General features: G+C 43.0%; 1 protein-coding gene across 2 annotated transcripts in view; it reads right to left on the bottom strand.

The window, feature by feature from the left end:
• LOC129709409 (sarcoplasmic/endoplasmic reticulum calcium ATPase 2) overlaps nucleotides 1–20,660 on the bottom strand; it is a 102,037-nt gene that overhangs the window by 22,715 nt on the left and 58,662 nt on the right. For both annotated transcript variants that reach the window (XR_008725506.1, XM_055655765.1), the window contains exons 8-13: nucleotides 15,817–16,281; nucleotides 14,074–14,162; nucleotides 7,003–7,105; nucleotides 5,510–5,641; nucleotides 5,283–5,408; nucleotides 2,610–2,828 (exon numbers count right to left, since the gene is read on the bottom strand). Coding sequence is in view for 1 of the 2 variants with exons in the window: in XM_055655765.1 (XP_055511740.1) it covers nucleotides 2,610–2,828; nucleotides 5,283–5,408; nucleotides 5,510–5,641; nucleotides 7,003–7,105; nucleotides 14,074–14,162; nucleotides 15,817–16,281 (1,134 nt within the window). In the remaining variant the exon portion in view is untranslated. The remainder of the gene's footprint in view (nucleotides 1–2,609; nucleotides 2,829–5,282; nucleotides 5,409–5,509; nucleotides 5,642–7,002; nucleotides 7,106–14,073; nucleotides 14,163–15,816; nucleotides 16,282–20,660) is intronic.

Genomic DNA, 20,660 nt, shown 5'->3' with positions numbered 1-20,660 from the left:
AGGACTGGTCGGAGAACTAGGATGGGGGAAGGATTGAGAGTGGGAAAAAAAGGGTTACTTGAAGTGCCTTTGTAACTTGAAGCAACCCTTGCTTACCCTCTCTCCTCCCAGCCCGATCTCGCCCAACCCAACCCTAACCAAGCGCTGTCTGGTTCCCAAAATGTCGCAGGAACCGATTTATTGGACAATACCCTATTCTTCCAGGATCAAGTTAAAATCATAGCATCAGATAAATTTTAAGGTTGTAGATTACATGGCTGTTCATTTTAACTTACTCCCTTGGTAACATCTAGTCTTTGTGAGAGCTGGCAATCCAAGGAGGAGTTGATGAACATTAATGAATAGATGTTTAATAACATTTACTGAATCCTGTAAATATTCTCTTTCTAGGGGGCACTGCAGTTGAATTTACTCCCTTGCCTTGAACAAGTAGAAAATTAGCAACTTCTGGAACAGTATGATGTAATGTGCTGCAGCCTCAATAATACGGACAGATCTAATTACATGCTAATCAAAATAATTCAATTATGCTGCTTCCAAAATTGGAAATTTTAGAATGCATCAAGGTTAAATTCAGACACAAAGTATTCAAGAACATTTTATTTTCAGCAATTCACATTAGACGCTGCAAACATGGATACCTAAAAACTAACCACCTGCCTCGGTTTCCACACCAAACAAAAAAGCAAGGCATGCCGTTGGATATTCTTCACTGTGGGGTACATCCTCTAAACCTATTACTTGGTCCAGAAATCGGAAAACTGACCTTTTTTTTCATTTTTATTGGGAAACATAACCTAATCATCTAGGTAACCAAGACAAGATAGTTTACACAGAGGATGGTGGGTATATGAATGAGTTGCCAGAGGGGGTAGTTGAGGCAGGTACTATAACAATATTTAAAAGACATTTGGACAGGTACAAGGATAGATTTGGAAAGGTTTACAGGGATACGAGCCAAATGCATCAGGTGGGACTAGCGTAGTTGGGGCATCGTGGGCCAAATGGCCTCTTTCCATGTGATATGACTAGTGAATTACCAGCCAGGATCATTCCAAAACAATTTCAGAAGAACGAGTGTGCTCAAAAATGCTCTATTTTGAGATGTAAAAATCCTTCCTAGTTCTTGTGATATTCTAAAATTGTCTCATGTAACAATACAAATGACTTACCTTATCACATTGCAAGGTTATCTAGAGCATGCTACCAGCAATGACATTCAATGGCAAATCACATTAATCAAATCATCTAAAGAACCTCAGGTCTGCCCTGCCAGTAGGGAATATTTTCATTCCAACTTTCAATTGCTTGGCGCTCTCACACTGGAATCATGTTCACTCCAAAATAACATCATAGTTATCTGGAGAAAGTATGCATTTTACACCCTGCCAAGTGTGGTTCCCAGTTCTGCGTACAAATTAATATTATTAACACACCTTGCAGGTATCTATGATTTTTCTTTTAATGGTTCTGGGCCTGTTCTTGCTGGACTTTAGAAGAATAAGGCGGAATTTCATTGGAATACTAGACCAAGTGCAGACCCGTTGGGTCTGCTCCCCCAATGGTGTGATCCCCCAACCCAATATTCCACCATGCACCCGTCTCCTCCAATGGAACTGAAGCCGTTCTCAAAAGTAAGATTCCAGCACTGCCCTGCCTCTTTAAAAAAAATCCCTGCCTGCTGCAGCAGTGAAAAGTTCAGTGTTCCTGTCTTGCAACATTGTTTCGAAGTGTGTTGGAAGCTGAGGAAGGACCAGCCGTCAACGAATCGAAAGGCAGGAAGGGATCCGTACTGCAGGCAGACTGATTTGATATATTAGATAGATAGATGGATAGATGGATAGATAGATATACAGAAATGATAGGCCTAGATAAAGTGGATGTTTAGAGGATGTTTCCCGTAGTGGGAGAGTCTAGGACCAGAGGGCACAGCCTCAGATTGTCAGGGTACATCTTTAGAATAGAGACGAGGAGGATTTATTTTAACTGGCAGTGGTGAATCTGCAAAATTCATTGCCACGCTGTGGAGGACATGTCATTGGGTATTTTTAAAGCGGAAATTGATGTTTTAGGGTCATGACCCTTCTTGTCAGGTTCTTGATTAGTAAGGGTGTCAAAGGTTATGGGTAGATGGCAGGAGAATGGGGGTGAGTGGGAAAAATAGATCAGCCGTGATGGAATGGCAGAGCAGACTCGATGGGCCAAATGTGCCAATTTTGTACCTATGTCTTATGGTTTATGTTTTATGTATCAATACCATATAGATACTTGCCCATTACATCTAATTATATTTTTGTGACCCACAACCCAGCTGATAAATTCATTATAACTGACCAGTGTCCATTGGCTACTGAAATGTTCAAGTTAGTCAACAATGCATAGTGAATTCTCATATGACTCATGAACGTGACATTAATAAATCTTAAATGGTGCAATTCTCTCAGGACGAACATTCAGGACACTTCAGAGAGTGTGAGAATCTTTGAGCCATAAGGAATGACCTTCACCACCAAAGCGACATTTGACTTCCAAATACCTGTAATTAATTGACAACATTTCCTTTCTAGTACTGGTCAGCACAAGTTTTTTTTTTCCTGATGATTACTAACCTCATAATTTTGAAAATTTGATGATTCTTCCAAATTCATATCTTCCCTCCTGATTGGATTATCTCGTGTGGCCAGAGCCAGGCATCGCAGGGTGTCCCTGCCAGATCCCCAGTCTTTCACAACACCCAGAATCTTCTCCTTGATGCCCTTAGTGAGGGGAACCTTCGTAGTTCCAACACGAATATAAGTACATCTGTCAATCACACTCTCGGGTGCACCCTGCAAATGCAAAAGATAAACAGTTGCTGTACCTTTACCACATCTTGGCCACAGCGAGGTTTAGGCTTATTATTGCCCCCCAGTACCGAGGGGCAGTGAAAAGCTTTGTTCTTCATGCTATCCAATCAGGTCAGATAATACTATACATAAATACAATCAAGTCAAACTAACACATAATTAATAGGGCAAAGGGAAAGATTCAGAGTGCAGGATATAGTTCTCAGCATTGTAGTGGATCAGATCCATAGACAAAGTTCAATTTCCACAATGGGGTATAGGTGAATCGGTCAGTACCCTAGTTTGTGGAAAGACCATTCAGAAGCCTAATAATAGAGGGGAAGAAATTGTTCCAGAGTCTGGTGGTTTGCACTTTTAAACTTCTGTACCTTCTTCCAGATGGCAGCGGGGAGAAGGAATGGTCGGGGTAGGACTAGTCTTTGATTATGTTGGCTGCTGGTGCACGCTTTCTGGTGGTACGTGCTTATGTATTATGTGCTAATGGTATGTCCACAATGGGTTTGAGGTGAATTGGACTGTAGGGTTGTGGGACAACCATTCAGAAGCCTGATAACAATGGGGAAGGAGCTGTTTCCAAGTCTGGTGCTGCCACTTCCAAGCTTCTGCACCTTATGTTGGACAGGACTAGAGCTAAGGAATGACTGGGGTGGGGAAGCCTTTGACTATGTTGGCTGTATTTCCAAGGTAGCGTGAAGTGTAGATGGAGTCATTGGCTGGAGGTCTGGTTGGTGAGATACCAACCATTCTCAATGATTTTCTAACAGTCTGCACTTTGCACATTTCATAATCTAAAGCAAGGTTTGAAGAGATTGATTTTTAGGGAGAAGGTCCATCTTGAATAATGGGCAATGGTTGCATGTGCTATGTCTGCTCAAAGATATCGACAAGACAACATAAGATTGTAGGTACACAAAAAAGCTGGAGAAACTCAGCGGGTGCAGCAGCATCTATGGAGTGAAGGAAATAGGCAACGTTTCGGGCCGAAACCCTTCTGCAGACTGATCGGGGGCGGGGACAAGAAAGGAAAAAGGAGGAGGAGCCCGAAGGCTGGGGGATGGGAGGAGACAGCAGGGGGACTGAGGAAGGGGAGGAGACAGCAAGGACTAACAAAATTGGGAGAATTCGATGTTCATGCAAGAATTGACAATACACTGCTCTCTCTCCCCATCCCCCCACTCGCAACAAGGGCAGAGTTCCCCTAGTCCTCACCTTTCACCCCACCAGCCGTCACATACAAAAGGCAATCCTCCGTCAGTTTCGCCACCTCCAACGTGACCCCACCACTCGCCACATCTTCCCATCTCCCCCTATATCTGCCTTCCGCAAAGACCGCTCCCTCCATAACTCCCTTGTCAATTCTTCCCTTCCCTCTCATACCACCCCCTCCCCGGGCACTTTCCCTTGCAACCGCAAGAGATGCAACACTTGTCCCTTTACCTCCCCCCTCGAATCCGTTCAAGGACCCAAGCAATCGTTCCAAGTGCGACAGAGGTTTACCTGCATCTCCTCCAACCTCATCTATTGCATCCGCTGCTCTAGATGTCAGCAGATCTATATCGGTGAGACCAAGCGGAGGTTGGGCGATCGTTTCGCCGAACACCTCCGCTCGGTCCGCAATAACCAAGCTGACCTCCCGGTGGCTCAGCACTTCAACTCCCCCTCCCACTCCGTCTCCGACCTCTCTGTCCTGGGTCTCCTCCATGCCCACAGCGAGCAGCACCGGAAATTGGAGGAACAGCACCTCATATTCCGTTTGGGGAGTCTGCATCCTGGGGGCATGAACATCGAATTCTCCCAATTTTGTTAGTCCTTGCTGTCTCCTCCCCTTCCTCAGTCCCCCTGCTGTCTCCTCCTATCCCCCAGCCTTCGGGCTCCTCCTCCTTTTTCCTTTCTTGTCCCCGCCCAACCCCGCCTCCGATCAGTCTGAAGAAGGGTTTCGGCCCGAAACGTTGCCCATTTCCTTCGCTCCATAGATGCTGCTGCACCCGCTGAGTTTCTCCAGCTTTTTTATGTACCTTCGATTCTGCAGCATCTGCAGTTCCTTCTTAAACATAAGATTGTACCTCAGTCAGCCAATGCACTCAATATCTTCCCCTTCGCTCTACCAATTGTACTCGAGTTTGAGTAGCCGAGTTGAGTAGTCCCAACCCGAAACGTCACCCATCATTTTTCTCCAGAGATGCTGTCTGACCCGCTGAGGTATTCCAGAACTTTGTGTTTACCATCGAATTTGACTTGACTATATTCATGTATGGTATTATTTGATCCGCTGGGATAGCATGCAAATAAAGCTTTTTGCTGTACCTCAGTACACATGACAATTAAAAAAAAAAACGAAGTTGCAATGATATCAACATATTATTCCCATGGTGAAACTAAAAAGCGCAAAAATAAGTTGCAGAAGGAAAATAAAATGGAATACATTTCAAATTTTACCTTCACAAACATCTTGTTGCCCACGGACGATCGGGTGGGCTTGTTAGGAGTACAGTACACTGACATGGACTTCCGATCTCTAGAAAATTCCAGAGTGAACTCTTTCTTCATCAGTTGCCTGATGACCTGGAGAATAAAAATATTGGGTTATGGTTTTTATTTTCAACCCCCCATTCCCCATACAAAAATTCTCACAACAACAAACCATGTTTAAAATTAAAACCTACCGTGCAGCAAGCATTGGCAAGTTCGATCTTGGTTAGACTCTTTAAGTCTGTGTCAAACACATTCATTTTCTCCGCCAGGCAACACAGTGCGGTCTCCGTAGCTTCCCCGACTTTCTCATAGATTCCTTTGGTCTGAAACATGCAGTTAAAATATATTAAACAAATCATATTTGACCACACAAAAAAAATCAAAAACTTCAAGCTGGGAAGGAAAAGATTTATTTTGTTCAATTAAGGGGTAGCGATAGAAATACATTATTTTTCATGAAAGAGCATATGACAACTTAAGTACTTTCTCTCCCCCCTAATGTCAAAATCAAAGGTGCATTAGAGACTTGGATTATAATGCAACACAATTACCAGCATTTCCAATTAAGCAGAAATGTTTTACTCATGGTTTTATGCTGATTTAGTCATGCCAGAGAGACATTTAGATCGCAAGAAAAGTGCTGACAAAGATTAAGTTGCTCTTGCAAGTCGCATCCATATCCTAAAGGACAAAATAAGGAACTCTCAGCAATTTGTCCCCTCTATTCATTTTTGCCTTTGAACTTGCCCAAGATTGGTGAGGTTCCATCATCTTTGCCTAGACAGTGCATGTAGGTCCAAAATTAACCAAAATTACCATAAATACCAACCTACACTCTGTGAGAGACAAGGAAATGCAGACTCTAGTTCACAAAAAAGGACAAAGTGCTGGAGTAACTCAGCAGGTCAGGCAGCATCTCGGGAGAATATGGACAGGCGATGTTTCTGGTTGAGACCCTTATTCAGACCGATTGGGGTGGGGGGTGGAGGAGAAAGCTAGAAGAGAGATGGGGGGGGGGGGGGGGGGGGGGGGGGAAGAACAAAGCCTGGCGAGTGATACAGATGAGGGGTACAATTCCCTCTCAGTAAAGAGGTCCCCTTCATCTACAAATGTAGTATGCCGCAGAGCAGTAAAATGTGTTTAAATCAGCTACAAACACACCATTCCCAGTATCTTTTTGCCTCTTCTAATATACTTTGGGAAGGCAAGTTCGGAGAACAGGGCAGCACAGTGGCGCAGCAGTTGCCTTACAGCACCAGACACCCAAGTTCACTCCTGACCTCAGGTGCTGTCTGTATGGAGTCTATACGTTCTACCTGTGGCCGTGCGGGTTTTCTCTGGGTGCTCCGGTTTCTTCCTACATGCATCTTTGTAGGTTAATGGGCCTCTGTAAATTGCCCCTAGTGTATAAGAAGTAGGTGCAAAACTGGGATAACATAGAACTAGTGCATGAGGTGAGAGTTGGTCGGCGCGCACTTGGTGGGCCAAAGGGCCCGTTTTCACGCTGTATCTCAAAACTAAGCTTATACAGAACTCGGTTCATTGGCTCCAATATACTTCACCTCACGTTTACATCCTCCTTGCTCCCTCCTCCCCACCCAGCTCATCTTCCAGCTGCATCTCATCACCAATCGGTCCAATGTAACAAAATACAACATAATGTCATAGCATATCTGAATCATACCTCATTAAAATCCAAAGAAGAGTCATTGCAAAGTGAACATATGGTTGCTAACTCAATCAGGCCATCGTAGTCAGAACACTTGATCACTTTGTTATCCAATTCCCTGCAAGACAGAAATTAAACTTAACTTAGACATTTTTTTTATTCAACTAAAGATTTGTAGAATAGTGGAGGCTGATTGATATCACAAGCATTTATTTTGGACAACACCACTGCCAAGCTATGACACTTAGATGAGTAAAATATCCCAAGGAACTTCAGAAGTCACTACAACACAGTAGATATATGTTTTATATACGGGGGAGAGGGCATCAAAATATTGGATCACTATTGAAGGGTCAGGAGTTTATTTTTTTATTGAGGGCGACAGTGACAAACGTGTAGCTGGGAGAGGGTGGCTGAAAATGCTGAGAGAAGAAGTTTTAGTTTAAAGTTTAGTTCTAGGATGCAGCATGGAAACAGGCCCTTTGGCCCACCGAGTCCACACCAACCATTGATTCACTCTAGTTATATGTTAACCCACTTTTGCGTCCACTCCCTGCACACTAAGGGCAATCAACCTACAAACCCACACGTCTTTGGGTTGTGGGAGGAAACCTGAGCACGTGGAGGAAACCCGCGCGGTCACAGGGAAAACGTGTAAACTACATACAGATAGCACCAGAGAGCAGGCTTCAACCCAGGTCTCCGGAACCGTGAGGCAGTGGCTCTACAAGGTGCGCCACTGTGCCTCCCCTTATTTGGATTATTTGGTGCCAATCAGGCAGAGGGCCTATGGCCTTGCTGTCTTCTTGCATCACCCTTTGGGAAGACATGTTGGGAAGGAAGGGCGGCACAGTGGCGCAGCGGTTGAGTTGCTGTCTAACAGCGTCAGAGACCCGAGCTCGATCCTGACTATGGGCGCTGTCTGTACGCAGTTTGAACATTCTCCCCATGACCACGTGGGTTTTTTCTGTGTGCTCCGGTTTTCTCCCACACTCCAAAGACGTACAGGTTTGTAAATTAATTGACTTGGGTAAAATTGTAAATTGTCTGCAGTGTGTAAGACAGTGTTAGTGTACAGGTTGATCGGTGGTCAGCGTGGACTGGGTGGGCCAAAGGGCCTGTTTCCATGCTGTTCTCTAAAGTCTCAAGTCCCAGGAACTTGGACAGAACTTTGTTCACTGGCTTCTGTCAGTGATTATTTTTGAGAATCAAAAATGGTATATTTATTGCAAATCAAAATGCATTTCTTACAATTATTTTTAAGCAGTCAGCTTTACATCAGTGCAATAATATTGGAACCCCCCCCCCCCCCCCCCACAGTTATTGTCAAGGTCTTCAACTCAACCTACCAGAACTGCAAAATCCTATATAAACATTTCTCTCACTAGAAGTCCACTGCTCTACAAGATCAAATCTGCATTGATAAGTGGCATTCAATTCCATTGTACAGGAAATATTCAACTCAAATCTCATTCTGGGGCATTGCAAAAGATCAAGGCACACAACTATTTTAATGTTTGGTGCTGTAATCGCAACACTTGTTTGCAAACAACAAATTTTAAACAATCAATTGGAAAAAGAGCAGAGAGAGCAAGACAAAAATGAACCATAACTGGCGCAAAATTAACTGGGCTTGCAGGTTGCATGCAGCAAAATCCCCCAGCTGGTTTAGACTGTTTGATGAGTACTTTGTTACAGCAGTGCTATTTCTTTATTTCCCCTGTCTGCATCATGCTGCAAGACAGAAGGTTGAAAATATGATTTCCCCTCCAGAGACACAGCGTCATCGGTCGTCTGATACTTCAGTATTGGATGAACACGCACTTCAAGATCCTGTCATTCAGATGTGACTTTGAACCAAAGTGTTTTATTGCCCTTGAGAAAGATGTAAAAGATCACATGGCACTGTTTGAGTGACTGTCGGACAATTTTCTCTATTGTCCTATGTATTCTTTACTGAGCATCACATTTGAAAATCTAGTAATGATCTTATTATTGTTTGTGGCTTCTTGCTGCGCTGTGATTCATTATATTAGAGCTTGCATTTCATCAGTACATCACTGATTGCAAATAGAAGTAAATTGCCCAGAATGTCTGCATGATGATACATAAAGGCAACTATTTTATCTTTCATGGGATGTGATAGAAATCATGCAACCAGAAAATGATTTTTTGTTTGCTTTGCTATTTCTATTTAAACAGACATGAAGAGCACCTTAAAAAGGCAAGTAATCAGGCAATTCAATTTTTAAAAACGTGGAGTTAATATTATAAGAAGTGTGTTCAATTCAAATCATTAGACTTCAAACAGAGAGAAATACAAAACAACTAAGATTTTCGATTTAGGTTGAACTGCATGCAATTTGGATTCATGGTTGAATTGCATGCAATGAATCAATTCTTAACCACAATAAACAGGGCAACCCCAGAACAAGAACAATGGGAAGCATTCAAACAGGAATATAAACCAAGGGGGAGAACTTTGACAACAATAAAAAAAATCACAACCCGTGGGTGAGCAAAGGGACAGAGCAACATGAAGTTTAAAAACAAATGAAGTCAAATTTTGCCAAAGAAAGGAAAACAGAGAAAATCAAGAAATGACAAAACATATTTTAAATGTTACAAGAACACGGATGGTTCGATGTATGGAACAAGCTGCCAGAGGAGGTAGTTGAGGCAGGGCCTATTCAAACATTTAAGGAACAGTTATAGACAGGTACATGGATAGGACAGGTTTGGAGGGATATGGACCAAACGCAGACAGGTGGGACTAGTGTAGTTGAAGCATGTGGGCAAGTTGGGCTGAAGGTCCTGTTTCCACACTGTGTAACTCTATGACACGTTTGTCACATGAGATGTGTCTGCACATCACATTGTGCATACCGCCACAAAAACAGCACTGGACCGAAGAGCGATACATAATTGGAATCATAGTTCCTGAAGCAAGATTTAACAGTACAAGACAAATATATTGGAACATTATAATTAGAAGAAAAAAAAATTCTCCTGAAAGAGGAAACATTCTTCTGGAAAATTATAAATAGTTTAATCATTTCAGAAAGATAAAAAGCAGAGAGCAAGCAAAGTATAGATTAGTTAGCCTAATGTCTGTTGCTAGCATGTGAGGAGAAGATTAAGGAGAAGATGAATGAATATTTTAACTAATTCAGCGTTAGCACATACTTGAGGCGAGCAAGTTTGACAAATCAGACAATTTAAAAAAATAAAAGCACCATTTAAGAGAACAGGGGAACGTCACAGAACTTTAGAAAGTAGTCAGGTTCCTCATAAGAAACAATTAGGTAAAGACAAAGCTTGTGGAATTAGGACACATTATTGACCTGGTTCAGAAATAGGCTGAGCAGCAGGAGAAAGATGATAATTGACTGGTATTTAAATTGGCAGGATGTGACGAGCCACATCCCACACCAATCCAGGTTGGTGCCGTACCAATTCCTGATATTATCTTAAATGAGATATCCACATATCCTTGTTACCCCATCCACCAGAGAGCTTGATCAATTGCTTGCCATCATAGCAACTCCTACTTTCCCCAATGAGAGATATTTCTAATGTCCTAGACAGTCCTTCCCTATCCTTAGTTTAGAGATATGGCATGGAAATAGGCCCTTCAGCCCAATCCAACCATAGATCACCCATTCACACTAGTTCTCTGTTATCCCACTTTCGCATCTGCTCTCTGCACACTGGGGGCAATGTAGAGGTCAATTAACCTACAAACCCATACGTCTCTAGGATGTGGGAAGGAATTGGAGCAGCCGGAAAAACCCACGTGCAAACTCCACACAGGCAGCGACAGAGAGCAGTGTCGAACCTGGGCCTCTGACGCAGTGAGGCAGCAACTTTATCACCTGCACCGCTGTAGCGCCCTTAAGCTCTTTAGCTTAAAACTAATTAGTTCTCTTTTTCCCTGTTCTCTTTAAGGACCCAAGAATGTTAACCCTTCCTCATTTCAAAGATGCTGCTGCCTGACCTGTCGAGTGTTGTTAGCACATGAAGATTAAAATCAATGACACAGGAAGAAGTGTAATCAGTTTAGATGCTAGCAAGAAATTACAAACATTAATTGTAATTTGACTTGATTTACCCCTCTAATTTGAGGGAAGAAAGATAAAGTTGTGCAAATTGCAATATATGAAAAATGAGGTCATTAACATTAAATTTTAAAATAATACTAATGAGTATTTGCTAAATGACATTAGAAGCTGTGGCGATCAAAGAAAACAGGCACATTTACACAATTCATTAAAATGCAGTGGACAGACAGGAAAACAATGGAATAAACCCTTGATAAACTTATACAAAGCCACGGTCAGTTCATGCCTGAGGAAAGGAATGGTTTTGGGCACCACACCTTGAAAGGAAGGTGGGGTAGAAGGGAGGATATTTAATTGGAAGAGAGAGCAGGTTACAGGATAGGGCTTTGCTCATTTTGATTAATGTGACTAATGTTTTCCAACATATTGCGGAACTGAAGGGTAGAGAGAGAAACACTACTGCTGATTATGGGATCTATGAGTAAAGGTCATGGCCCGAGAATTAGTGCTGAATTTTGGAAATATTGCCACACGCAGTGGAATTTAGAACTCCCTTCTGAAAACATGGCCTAAAGGTTGATCAAGCTTATAAAAATGTTGGCGGCACAGTGGTAGAGTCGCTGCCTTACAGTGCCAGAGACCTTAGTTCGATCCTGACTACGGGTGCTGTCTGCAGAGTTTGTATGTTCTCTGTGACTGTGTGGGGTTTCTCTGGGTGCTCTGGTTTCCTTCCACATTCCGAAATCATGCAGCTTTGCAGGTTAATTGACACTTAGGGTTCCTAGTGTCTAGGATAGAACTAGTGTACGGGAGATTACTGGTCAGCGCAGACTTGGTGGGCCGAAGGGCCTGTTTCCAGTGTAACCCAAAAAACTAAAGGCAGTGCAGCGTAGGTTCACGAGACTGATCCCTGGGATGGCGGGACTGTCATATGAGGAAAGATTGAAAAGATTACGCTTATATTCACTGGAGTTTAGAAAGATGAGGGGGGGATCTTATAGAAACATATAAAATTATAAAAGGACTGGACAAGCTAGATGCAGGAAAAATGTTCCCAATGTTGGGAGAGTCCAGAACCAGGGGCCACAGTCTTAGAATAAAGGGAAGGTCATTTAAGACTGAGGTGAGAAAAAACATTTTCACTCAGAGAGTTGTGAATTTATGGAATTCCTTGCCACAGAGGGCAGTGGAGGCCAAATCACTGGATGGATTTAAGAGAGAGTTAGATAGAGCTCTAGGGGCTAGTGGAGTCAAGATATATGGGGAGAAGGCAGGCACGGGTTATTGATGGGGGACGATCAGCCATGATCACAATGAATGGCGGTGCTGGCTCAAAGGGCCGAATGGCCTCCTCCTGCACCTATTTTCTATGTTTCTATGTAAAACAATTATGAAAAGAAATAAGATATATAGGCAAGAATTAGTTAACAAATCTCTGAGAATAACAAAATATTGATTTGAGGAGATACCCTGACCAAAGTCTTGAAAATACTATCCTTATTCAAAATGTCATAAGTGGGTGCATTCACCTCCAGAGGCCTGATGAAACATGCAGCCAGACGAGAGAAATCTTTAGATTCTGTAGCCACTGCTGAAGAGGCATATGCCACACAAATATACATACATCCACCAAATATTCTAGTCTTCCCCGGATTTTGCCATTCCCAATATACAGGCCGCACAAAGATATTTGGTCGGCCGACCAATGTTACCGATTCAGATGTCAAGATAAACTATCAATTGGCCGCGCGAGTCATATCCCTACATTCTCTGTATATCAATGTGCTCGTCCAAAAGTCTCCTAAACACCCCTATTGTATGGTGTGCAGATAGGTTTACAGTAACAGCAGGAAGGAACACAGTGGAACAGTCTGAAGAAGCGTTCCGACCCGAAACGTCACCTATTACATTTCTCCAGAGGTGCGGCCTGACCCGCTGACACACCAGCATTTTGTGTCGAAATACAGTAATGGCATCTTGTTATTGGTCTCTGACACTTCATGGCACAGGGGAACAAATGTGTTTACATCCCCTTTGTTTTACTACGTGAAAGGAAAATGGCAACAGGCTGGGAAAACGTCATCTATCGCAAGTAAACAGATATCATCCGCTCTGGTAATAACATGGAACTGCAGGCACTAGTTTTAAACCACAGTAAGGCACAAAATGGAGGAGTCTGCCAACATCTCTGGAAAATGTGGATAGCTGACGTCTCGGGTAGGTACCCTTTTTCAGACTTGCTGGGGGGCGGTGGGAGTTGTAGAGAGCTGAAAAGAATGGAAAAGAAGTGGTGCAGGACAAAGCAAAACGTGGCCCGTAATAGGTGGACACAGGCGGGGGGGGGGGGGGGGGGGGGGGGGGGGGGGGGGGGGGGGGGGGGGTGACAAGAGATATTGGGCAAATTGTTGGGCAAAAGTCAGAGATGAAAAGACAGGTGTGGGCCTGAAAAGGATAAAGAGTTGCAAATTGTGAAACTCAAGGCTGGAAAAGTTGCGAATCGTGTAGCCATTAGAAGAGATGCACGTGGAGGGGGAGAGGGAGGGGGAGGAGGAGAAGCCTCCTTTTTAGTCTCAGATTGTGGAGTCATACAGCTTGGAAACTGGTCCTTCAGCCACACTTGCCCACACTGACCAATATGCCTGATTTATACTAGTCCTACCAGTCTGACTTAAGGCCATATCCTTCTAAACTGGTCCTATCCATGTATCTGTCCAAATGTTTCTTAAACGTTGCGATAGTATCTGCCTCAACTGCCTCCTTCAGCAGCTCGTTCCATACATATAGATAGCACTGTTTGTGTAAAACCGTCAGGTTCCTATAATCTTTCCCCCCTCCCCTTAAACCCATGTATTCTGGTTCTTGACTCCCCTACTGGGTAAAAGATTATGTGCATTCACCCAACCTCAAAATAAATGTATGCATATGCAAGCCGCTTCAACAGAGAATAAAGACCATGGCATAAAGACGGGACTCATTTTGTTTTTTTAACTTGCTGGTCGGAAAAGATTGTAGTACGTGTACTTACACTATTCCCTCGGGGCTGTATGTGGAGCCACTGATAGTAAATTCCTTCAGGGAACACTTGTCGTTTTCAGCTTTGTCGACAATGAACATCTAGGGGAATGGCACAAAACAGAAGACACTCTATGTGAAGAATGGCACATCAATTGTTGGTCATTGCAAATCAAAGTGGCCAGCAAGGTACAAACTCCAGACAATTGTTGAATCGGTGAACGAGCTTAATGTAACATAGCACCGTAGTGTCATAAGGACCTCAGATCTGAACAATAATGGTTCCTGCATTGCCGTTTATCTACTTTATTTTTGACATGCAATAAATGAATTACATTCTAATGCAATATGTACACAAAATTAAAACAAATGCCTCGTGACAGCCGGGAACGCACAGTCGATCGCACTGTGCAGGCCAAGCGGTTTCTTTTGTGCAGCGTTGGATTAAAAGAAATCACACTCCCAGAGGAGTCCATTTTTAGCCCACGATGCAAGCAATCGGGATGCTTTCACAGCCAATTCCAAATATCTGACAGCACACATAAATCTAGCACATATCCCACAAGCTGCAGAAGGCACAGCAAGGACAAAAATATGGAACTTATTTGAACTTTTTCTCAAACTTCATACTTGCGTTAAATATTTAGCTAAAGGTCAGACTATTTAGAACAAAAGAAAGCAATTGCTTACGTTAAATTAAGTTCAAACTCTCAATTGCTTCAAACAAATTGGTAATGCGGAGAATATATGCAAGGCATCTAATTACATTTACAATGCAAAACACATTAATAATTCAACTGATAATTTTGGTAGAGATGTGAAAAACATTTCTTCTCGTCATACATTTGCATAATGCCATTGAATCTCTTAAATTTGATTGTGTAGGTAATTGTAAGGCAAAGGGTTTATGCCAGATAAGGCATTAACCACAAGCTGATAGGGGTAAAGATTAGAGACACAAGGAACTGCAGATGCTGGAATCTTGAGCAAAATACAAAAGTGCTGGAGGAACTCTGCAGGTCATAAGAGTATCCCTGAAGGACATGGATGGGCAATGCTTTGGATCAGGACCCTTCTTCAGATTGATTGTAACTGTGGGTGAAAAATGTGGAAAAGAGTTGCGGGTGGGACAAGTCTGGCGAGTGATAGGTGGATACAGATGAGAGGGGTTTGTTTGGCAGATGGGTGGAGTAAATGAAAGTGAATGGGCAGGAGGATGGGAGGGGATGTGGCAGAAGGGGAGAAAGAGTTTGAGTTTAGTTGATAGTCACGTGTACTGGGAAAAGCTTTTAGTTGCGTGCTAACCAGTCAACGGAAAGACAAGACATGATTCCAAACAAGCCATCCACAGTGCACAGAAATTTGATAGAGAATAACACGAATAACGTTTAGTGCAAGATAAAGTTCAGTAAAGTCTAATCAAAGACAGTCCCGAGGGTCTCCAATGAGGTAGATAGTAGCTCAGAGTGGATAGAGGCGGGAGAAGGGGAAGGGGAGAATGGGTGCATGTTGGAGTGAGGGGACAGGAATGAGGGACGGGTGGTGTTACTTAAAATTGGAGTATTCAATGTCCAACATAATTTGAGGATTTGTGTAAAAATGGGTAAATATTCTGCAGGAATAAAATATCCTGCAGACTACCAGCTGAACGGTTGGGAATCTTCTCTTGCTAGTCCAACAGATTAGAAAAGCAAGCAACACTTTTGAAAAAAAGTAATTAGCAAATGATTTCAAAAGCGATTGTCAAAGCACTTACCCGGCAGACGGACATCTGGTTAGTTGTGAGAGTGCCAGTTTTGTCAGAGCAGATAACCGAAGTGCAGCCCAGTGTCTCAACGGACGGCAGGCTCCGCACAATCGCATTCTTCTTTGCCATGCGCCTTGTGCCGAGGGCCAGGCAGGTAGTTATAACAGCCGGCAAACCCTCGGGTATTGCAGCCACTGCCAAAGCCACCGCAATTTTGAAATAGTAGATGGCGCCGCGAATCCAGGAGCCACCGTGGACGGGGTCGTTGAAGTGGCCAATGTTTATGATCCAAACCGCGATGCAGATCAGCGAAATAACCTTGGAGAGTTGTTCACCAAACTCATCGAGTTTCTGCTGCAGGGGAGTCCTCTCCTGTTCAGTTGCTGCCATCTCATCGCGGATTTTGCCAATTTCTGTGCTCGTACCAGTAGCGACAGCAACCCCAATTGCTCTACCAGCTGCGATATTTGTACCCTGAAGGCAAAGAAAAGAAAATATTATCCTTCAAAAATAAAGAACTACAAAATCTATGCCTGCATGAGGGCAGCACAATGGCACAAGTGGTAGAGCTGCTGTTTCACAGCGCCAGAGACCTAGGTTCAATCCTGACCTCGGCTATTTTCTGTGTGGAGTTTGTACGTTCTCAGTGACCACGTGGGTCTTCTCCGAGTGCTCCGGTTTACTCCCACATCCCAAAGACAAACAGGTTTGTAGGTTAGGTTGCACAAAAAAGCTGGAGAAACTTGTAGGTTTGTAGGTTAATTGGCTTTGGTAAAATGGTAAACTCTCCCTAGTATGTAGGATAGTGCTAGTCACTGGTCAGCACAGACTCGGTGGGCACAAGAGCCTATTTCCACACTGTATCTCTAAACTAAACCTAGGTTGGATCCTGACCTTGGCTGCTGGCTGCGTGGAGTTTGCATGTTCTCCCAGTGACCCTATGGGTTTACTCTGGGTGCGCCGGTTTCCTCCAACATCCCAAAGCCATGCAAATTTACGGGTTAATTGAGCTCAGTAAATTGCCCCTAGTGTGTAGGGAGTGGAAACGAAAGAGGCAGAACAGAACTACTGTGAATGGATGATCGATGGTTTGCGTGGGCTCATTGGGCCGATGGATCTGTTTCCACTCTGTATCACTAAACTAAAGCTAATTGCACAGCTATCTGGAAACACACCAGTTTAATTACCGTGTGTAAAGGTAAGGATGGATTCAAGTTTCAGTTGAAGCCCTTCATCAGAACAGTTCGGCTTTCTGATTTGCTTATTAATATTTTAAATATTCAGAGATTTTCCCTACAACTTTACCATTTGTCATGCAGATATAGTTACAGGAGCCAAGAAGAATGGGTGGGTCAGATGACACCACAGCAGTAGAGCTGCAGCATTACAGCGCCAGAGACCTAGGTTCAAGCCTGACTGCCGGTGCTATCTGCATGGAGTTTGCACGTTCTCCCTGTGGCCGCATGGGTTTTCCCCTGGTGCGCTGGTTTCCTCCAACATTCCATGCAAAGACGTACATGTTTACAGGTTAATTGGCTTCGCTAAAATTGTAAATTATCCCTCGTGTGGAAAGTTAGTGCTAGTGTATGGGGTGATCGAAGACTTACTTGTGCCTTTAGTTCATTAATAAAGAGAATTGATGGAAATATTACTTATCGTTGACCACAACAGTTATCAAAGCAGATAACCTTTTCTCTCAGCTTGGGTGTCTAACGAGAAGTCTACAAGTGACGGAAGTGCCTATTATTTCTAGGCCACTTTCCCTTTCATCTTTACGCATTGATGCGCTATATGGCCTAATTCTGCTCCTATTACTTAATTACCGTGTGTTACTTGGAAGTTATTTTTCATTATTGGCAAAAGAACCAATGCACTAGTGAATGAATATCAAACAGTTTTACTAATAACCATAAATGTGAATTAATCGAACAGTTAGCTAGAAACTCATTTATGGTCAGCGATATTGAATTGTCGGTTGAATCGTATTAACCTCAAGTGTGGATCTTGGGAGGCAGACTACAATACACCTAAATTTAACAGGGATGAATTTCTTGGTAAATATTCACATTATATTTTTGGATTGGGCTCTTTTTTAACATCACTGAGGGTTAAAACAAAAAAATATAACTACAGGGATGCACTTCATCAAATTAAAAACACACCATTTGTACCCAGATATTTTCCCCATCCAGACATTGGCTACAACATTTAAGAAACATTTATTTAAACAAGCAGTTAACAAATAATATTGGGATATTCTTGATCTTTATTATTCCACCCCTAAAAAAGGCTTTAGAATCCAAGTGCATTAGCAGCCACTCAACGGTGACCTATAAAACTGTGACGCTGTCCTCCTGCAGAGTTTAAATCTGGCGGCTTTGAAGTCATGAGTTCATCCTCTGGGTTTAATCGTAACATTGTTGACCACAAGCATCCTGCAAGCCTGATCTATAAACCCAAAAACACATCCCTAGGCAGGCTTCATCGTATGATTTTGTTCACCGTCAGGCTCACCTACTTTAATGCAGCATCACCAATGGTTTGGATATGCGATTTCAATAAACATGTCTTAAACACAGGGCAGCACAGTGGTGCAGGCAACTGGTTGAGCGGCTTCCTCAGTGTCAGAGATCCAGATTTCATCCAGACCTTGCATGCTGTCGGTGTGGAGTGTGGAGTTATCTCTGGAATTCTCTGCCACAGAATGTAGTTGAGGCCAGTTCATTGGCTATATTTAAGAGGGAGTTAGATGTGGCCCTTGTGGCTAAAAGGATCAGGGGGTATGGAGAGAAGGCAGGTACAGGATACTGAGTTAGATGATCAGCCATGATCATATTGAATGGCACTGCAGGCTCGAAGGGCCTCTAATTGGCCTCTGTAAATTTTCCCCCAGTGTGTAGGGAGTGGATGCAACAGTTCCCTTCCAGCACCACGACTGAACTTTCCTACCAACAGTAGGCTCAAACAAGATAGCATGACTTGTTCCCCATTTCTTCCTCAACTTGTTCCCAATTTCCCTGGGGAAAAATATCTCCAGATGGCACCACCAAAGAGTGTGACATTTTGCAGGCCGCATGCCGGAGAAAATGGTCTACTCATGATCTTTTAACGTTAAAATGTGCAGCCAGAAAGAACTACAGCAGTTCAAAGTAGGGTTTTTAACACTAGTCGCTTATTTTCCAGCCTTTTTTATTTCACTGACTTACAGAACTCTTGTAAATTTATGTACGATTTATCTTTTTGTGTGCCGTCTGAGTCTATGATGTTGAAGCAAGATTGTCATTGTACCTGTCCTCACCGTTACCAGTGGATATAACAATAAACTTTGACTTGGCTGCCCCAGCCAACCTCAACTGCGACAATGTTATAGTACACTACATAACAGCAGGAACATCTATCCCATTCACCTAGCCTGCACAATGATAGCAAAGAACCAGAGGACATAGGTTTAAGGTGAGAGGAACAAGATCTGATAGAAGCATGTGGGGCAACTTTTTCCACTTATATATGGATGGGTAGATGGATTACTTGGAAGGGTACATGGTTAAGAAAAGTTTAGAGGGATGAGGGTGAAACATCGGTAAATGGGACTTGCTTAGATGGAGCATCTTGGTTGGAACGGACGAGTTGGGCATGGACTCCAAAGACAGGCCAAAAACTAAAGCAAGGTTCAAATCTGCACTTTGTCCTGATTAACTTGGCACAACCCTATCTTACTAAAAGCTAGGACCAAAATCAGTACCACTTAACAGTAATGAAATAAGAGGGTCACCTATCACTTCCCCAGCAAAATGTAAACACAGCAGGATTTAAGTTCTGTAATTCATGTTCAGCATATCCATGGCCTTTTGCTGCTCTCTCCAACTACTATCAATCATTCCAGTGGTTTTCTTCTGCACAAAATTAGTCCTGGTCTTTCACTTGTTTACTATCCAGCGAGAGGTAATAAAGAGTTCTCTGTTAGCTGTTGGGAGTCTTAAAAGATGCATTTAGGTAGCTACAATTACAGTTCCTGGTGACTGAAATCCAAAACTGTAACAAAATTAATGTTAAAACATTTAGTGTGAAGATATCACACAACATATACAGTGATTGCTAGTGGGATGAGGACAGGTTTTCATACCCATGGCAAGGGTAAGATTTCCTGAGTCTGACTTGGGTTGCATTCAAATTGTGAATGCTTGAAGCAACTGAATAGAAATCCACACTCCATTTTACTCTTCAATGAAGATCCATACATGAATAAGTTCCACAATAAAACTATTCATATTTTAGAGTTTACTATTTTGGCAGTCCTTCGCAAATGCTGCCTGACATGCTGAGTTTCACCAGCACTTTTTTTGTGGGCTTGACTTCTATGATGTAACTCCATTCCCCTACAACAGATCTCCAAATGTAGATTTTGCAGCAAGGTGGATAGGACAAACTGTTTGACTTGGCATCTGAGATGACGTTATACTATATAGTATAATAGCAGGAACACCTTTCCTACTCACTCAGCTTGCACAATGATTGCAAAGAACCAGAGGACACAGGTTTGAGGAGAGAGAGACACAAGATGTATTTGAAATCTGAGGGGTTAAATTAAATTGAAAATCTATGACATCCGGTGCTCCAGATGCAGACTTCTGTACATCGGCGAGACCAAAGCGTAGACTCCGCGACCATTTCACTGAACACGTGCTCAATCTGCTAAGGCCTTGTCGATTTCCTGGTTGCTTACGAATTGTAGGTAATTTGTACAAACACCACCCACCTCCCTCACACCCCTCCCAATGCCGCGCCCCCCCCCCCTCTCTCCTCCCCCCACCTCCACTAAAGGTCAGTTAATTAGTTCCACAGTTCACAACCTC

Source organism: Leucoraja erinacea, chromosome 25, assembly GCF_028641065.1.
Source record: "Leucoraja erinacea ecotype New England chromosome 25, Leri_hhj_1, whole genome shotgun sequence".
Lineage (NCBI taxonomy): Eukaryota > Metazoa > Chordata > Chondrichthyes > Rajiformes > Rajidae > Leucoraja > Leucoraja erinaceus.
Note: the sequence above shows the minus strand (reverse complement) of the source record. Positions and strands in the feature narration are given on the sequence as shown.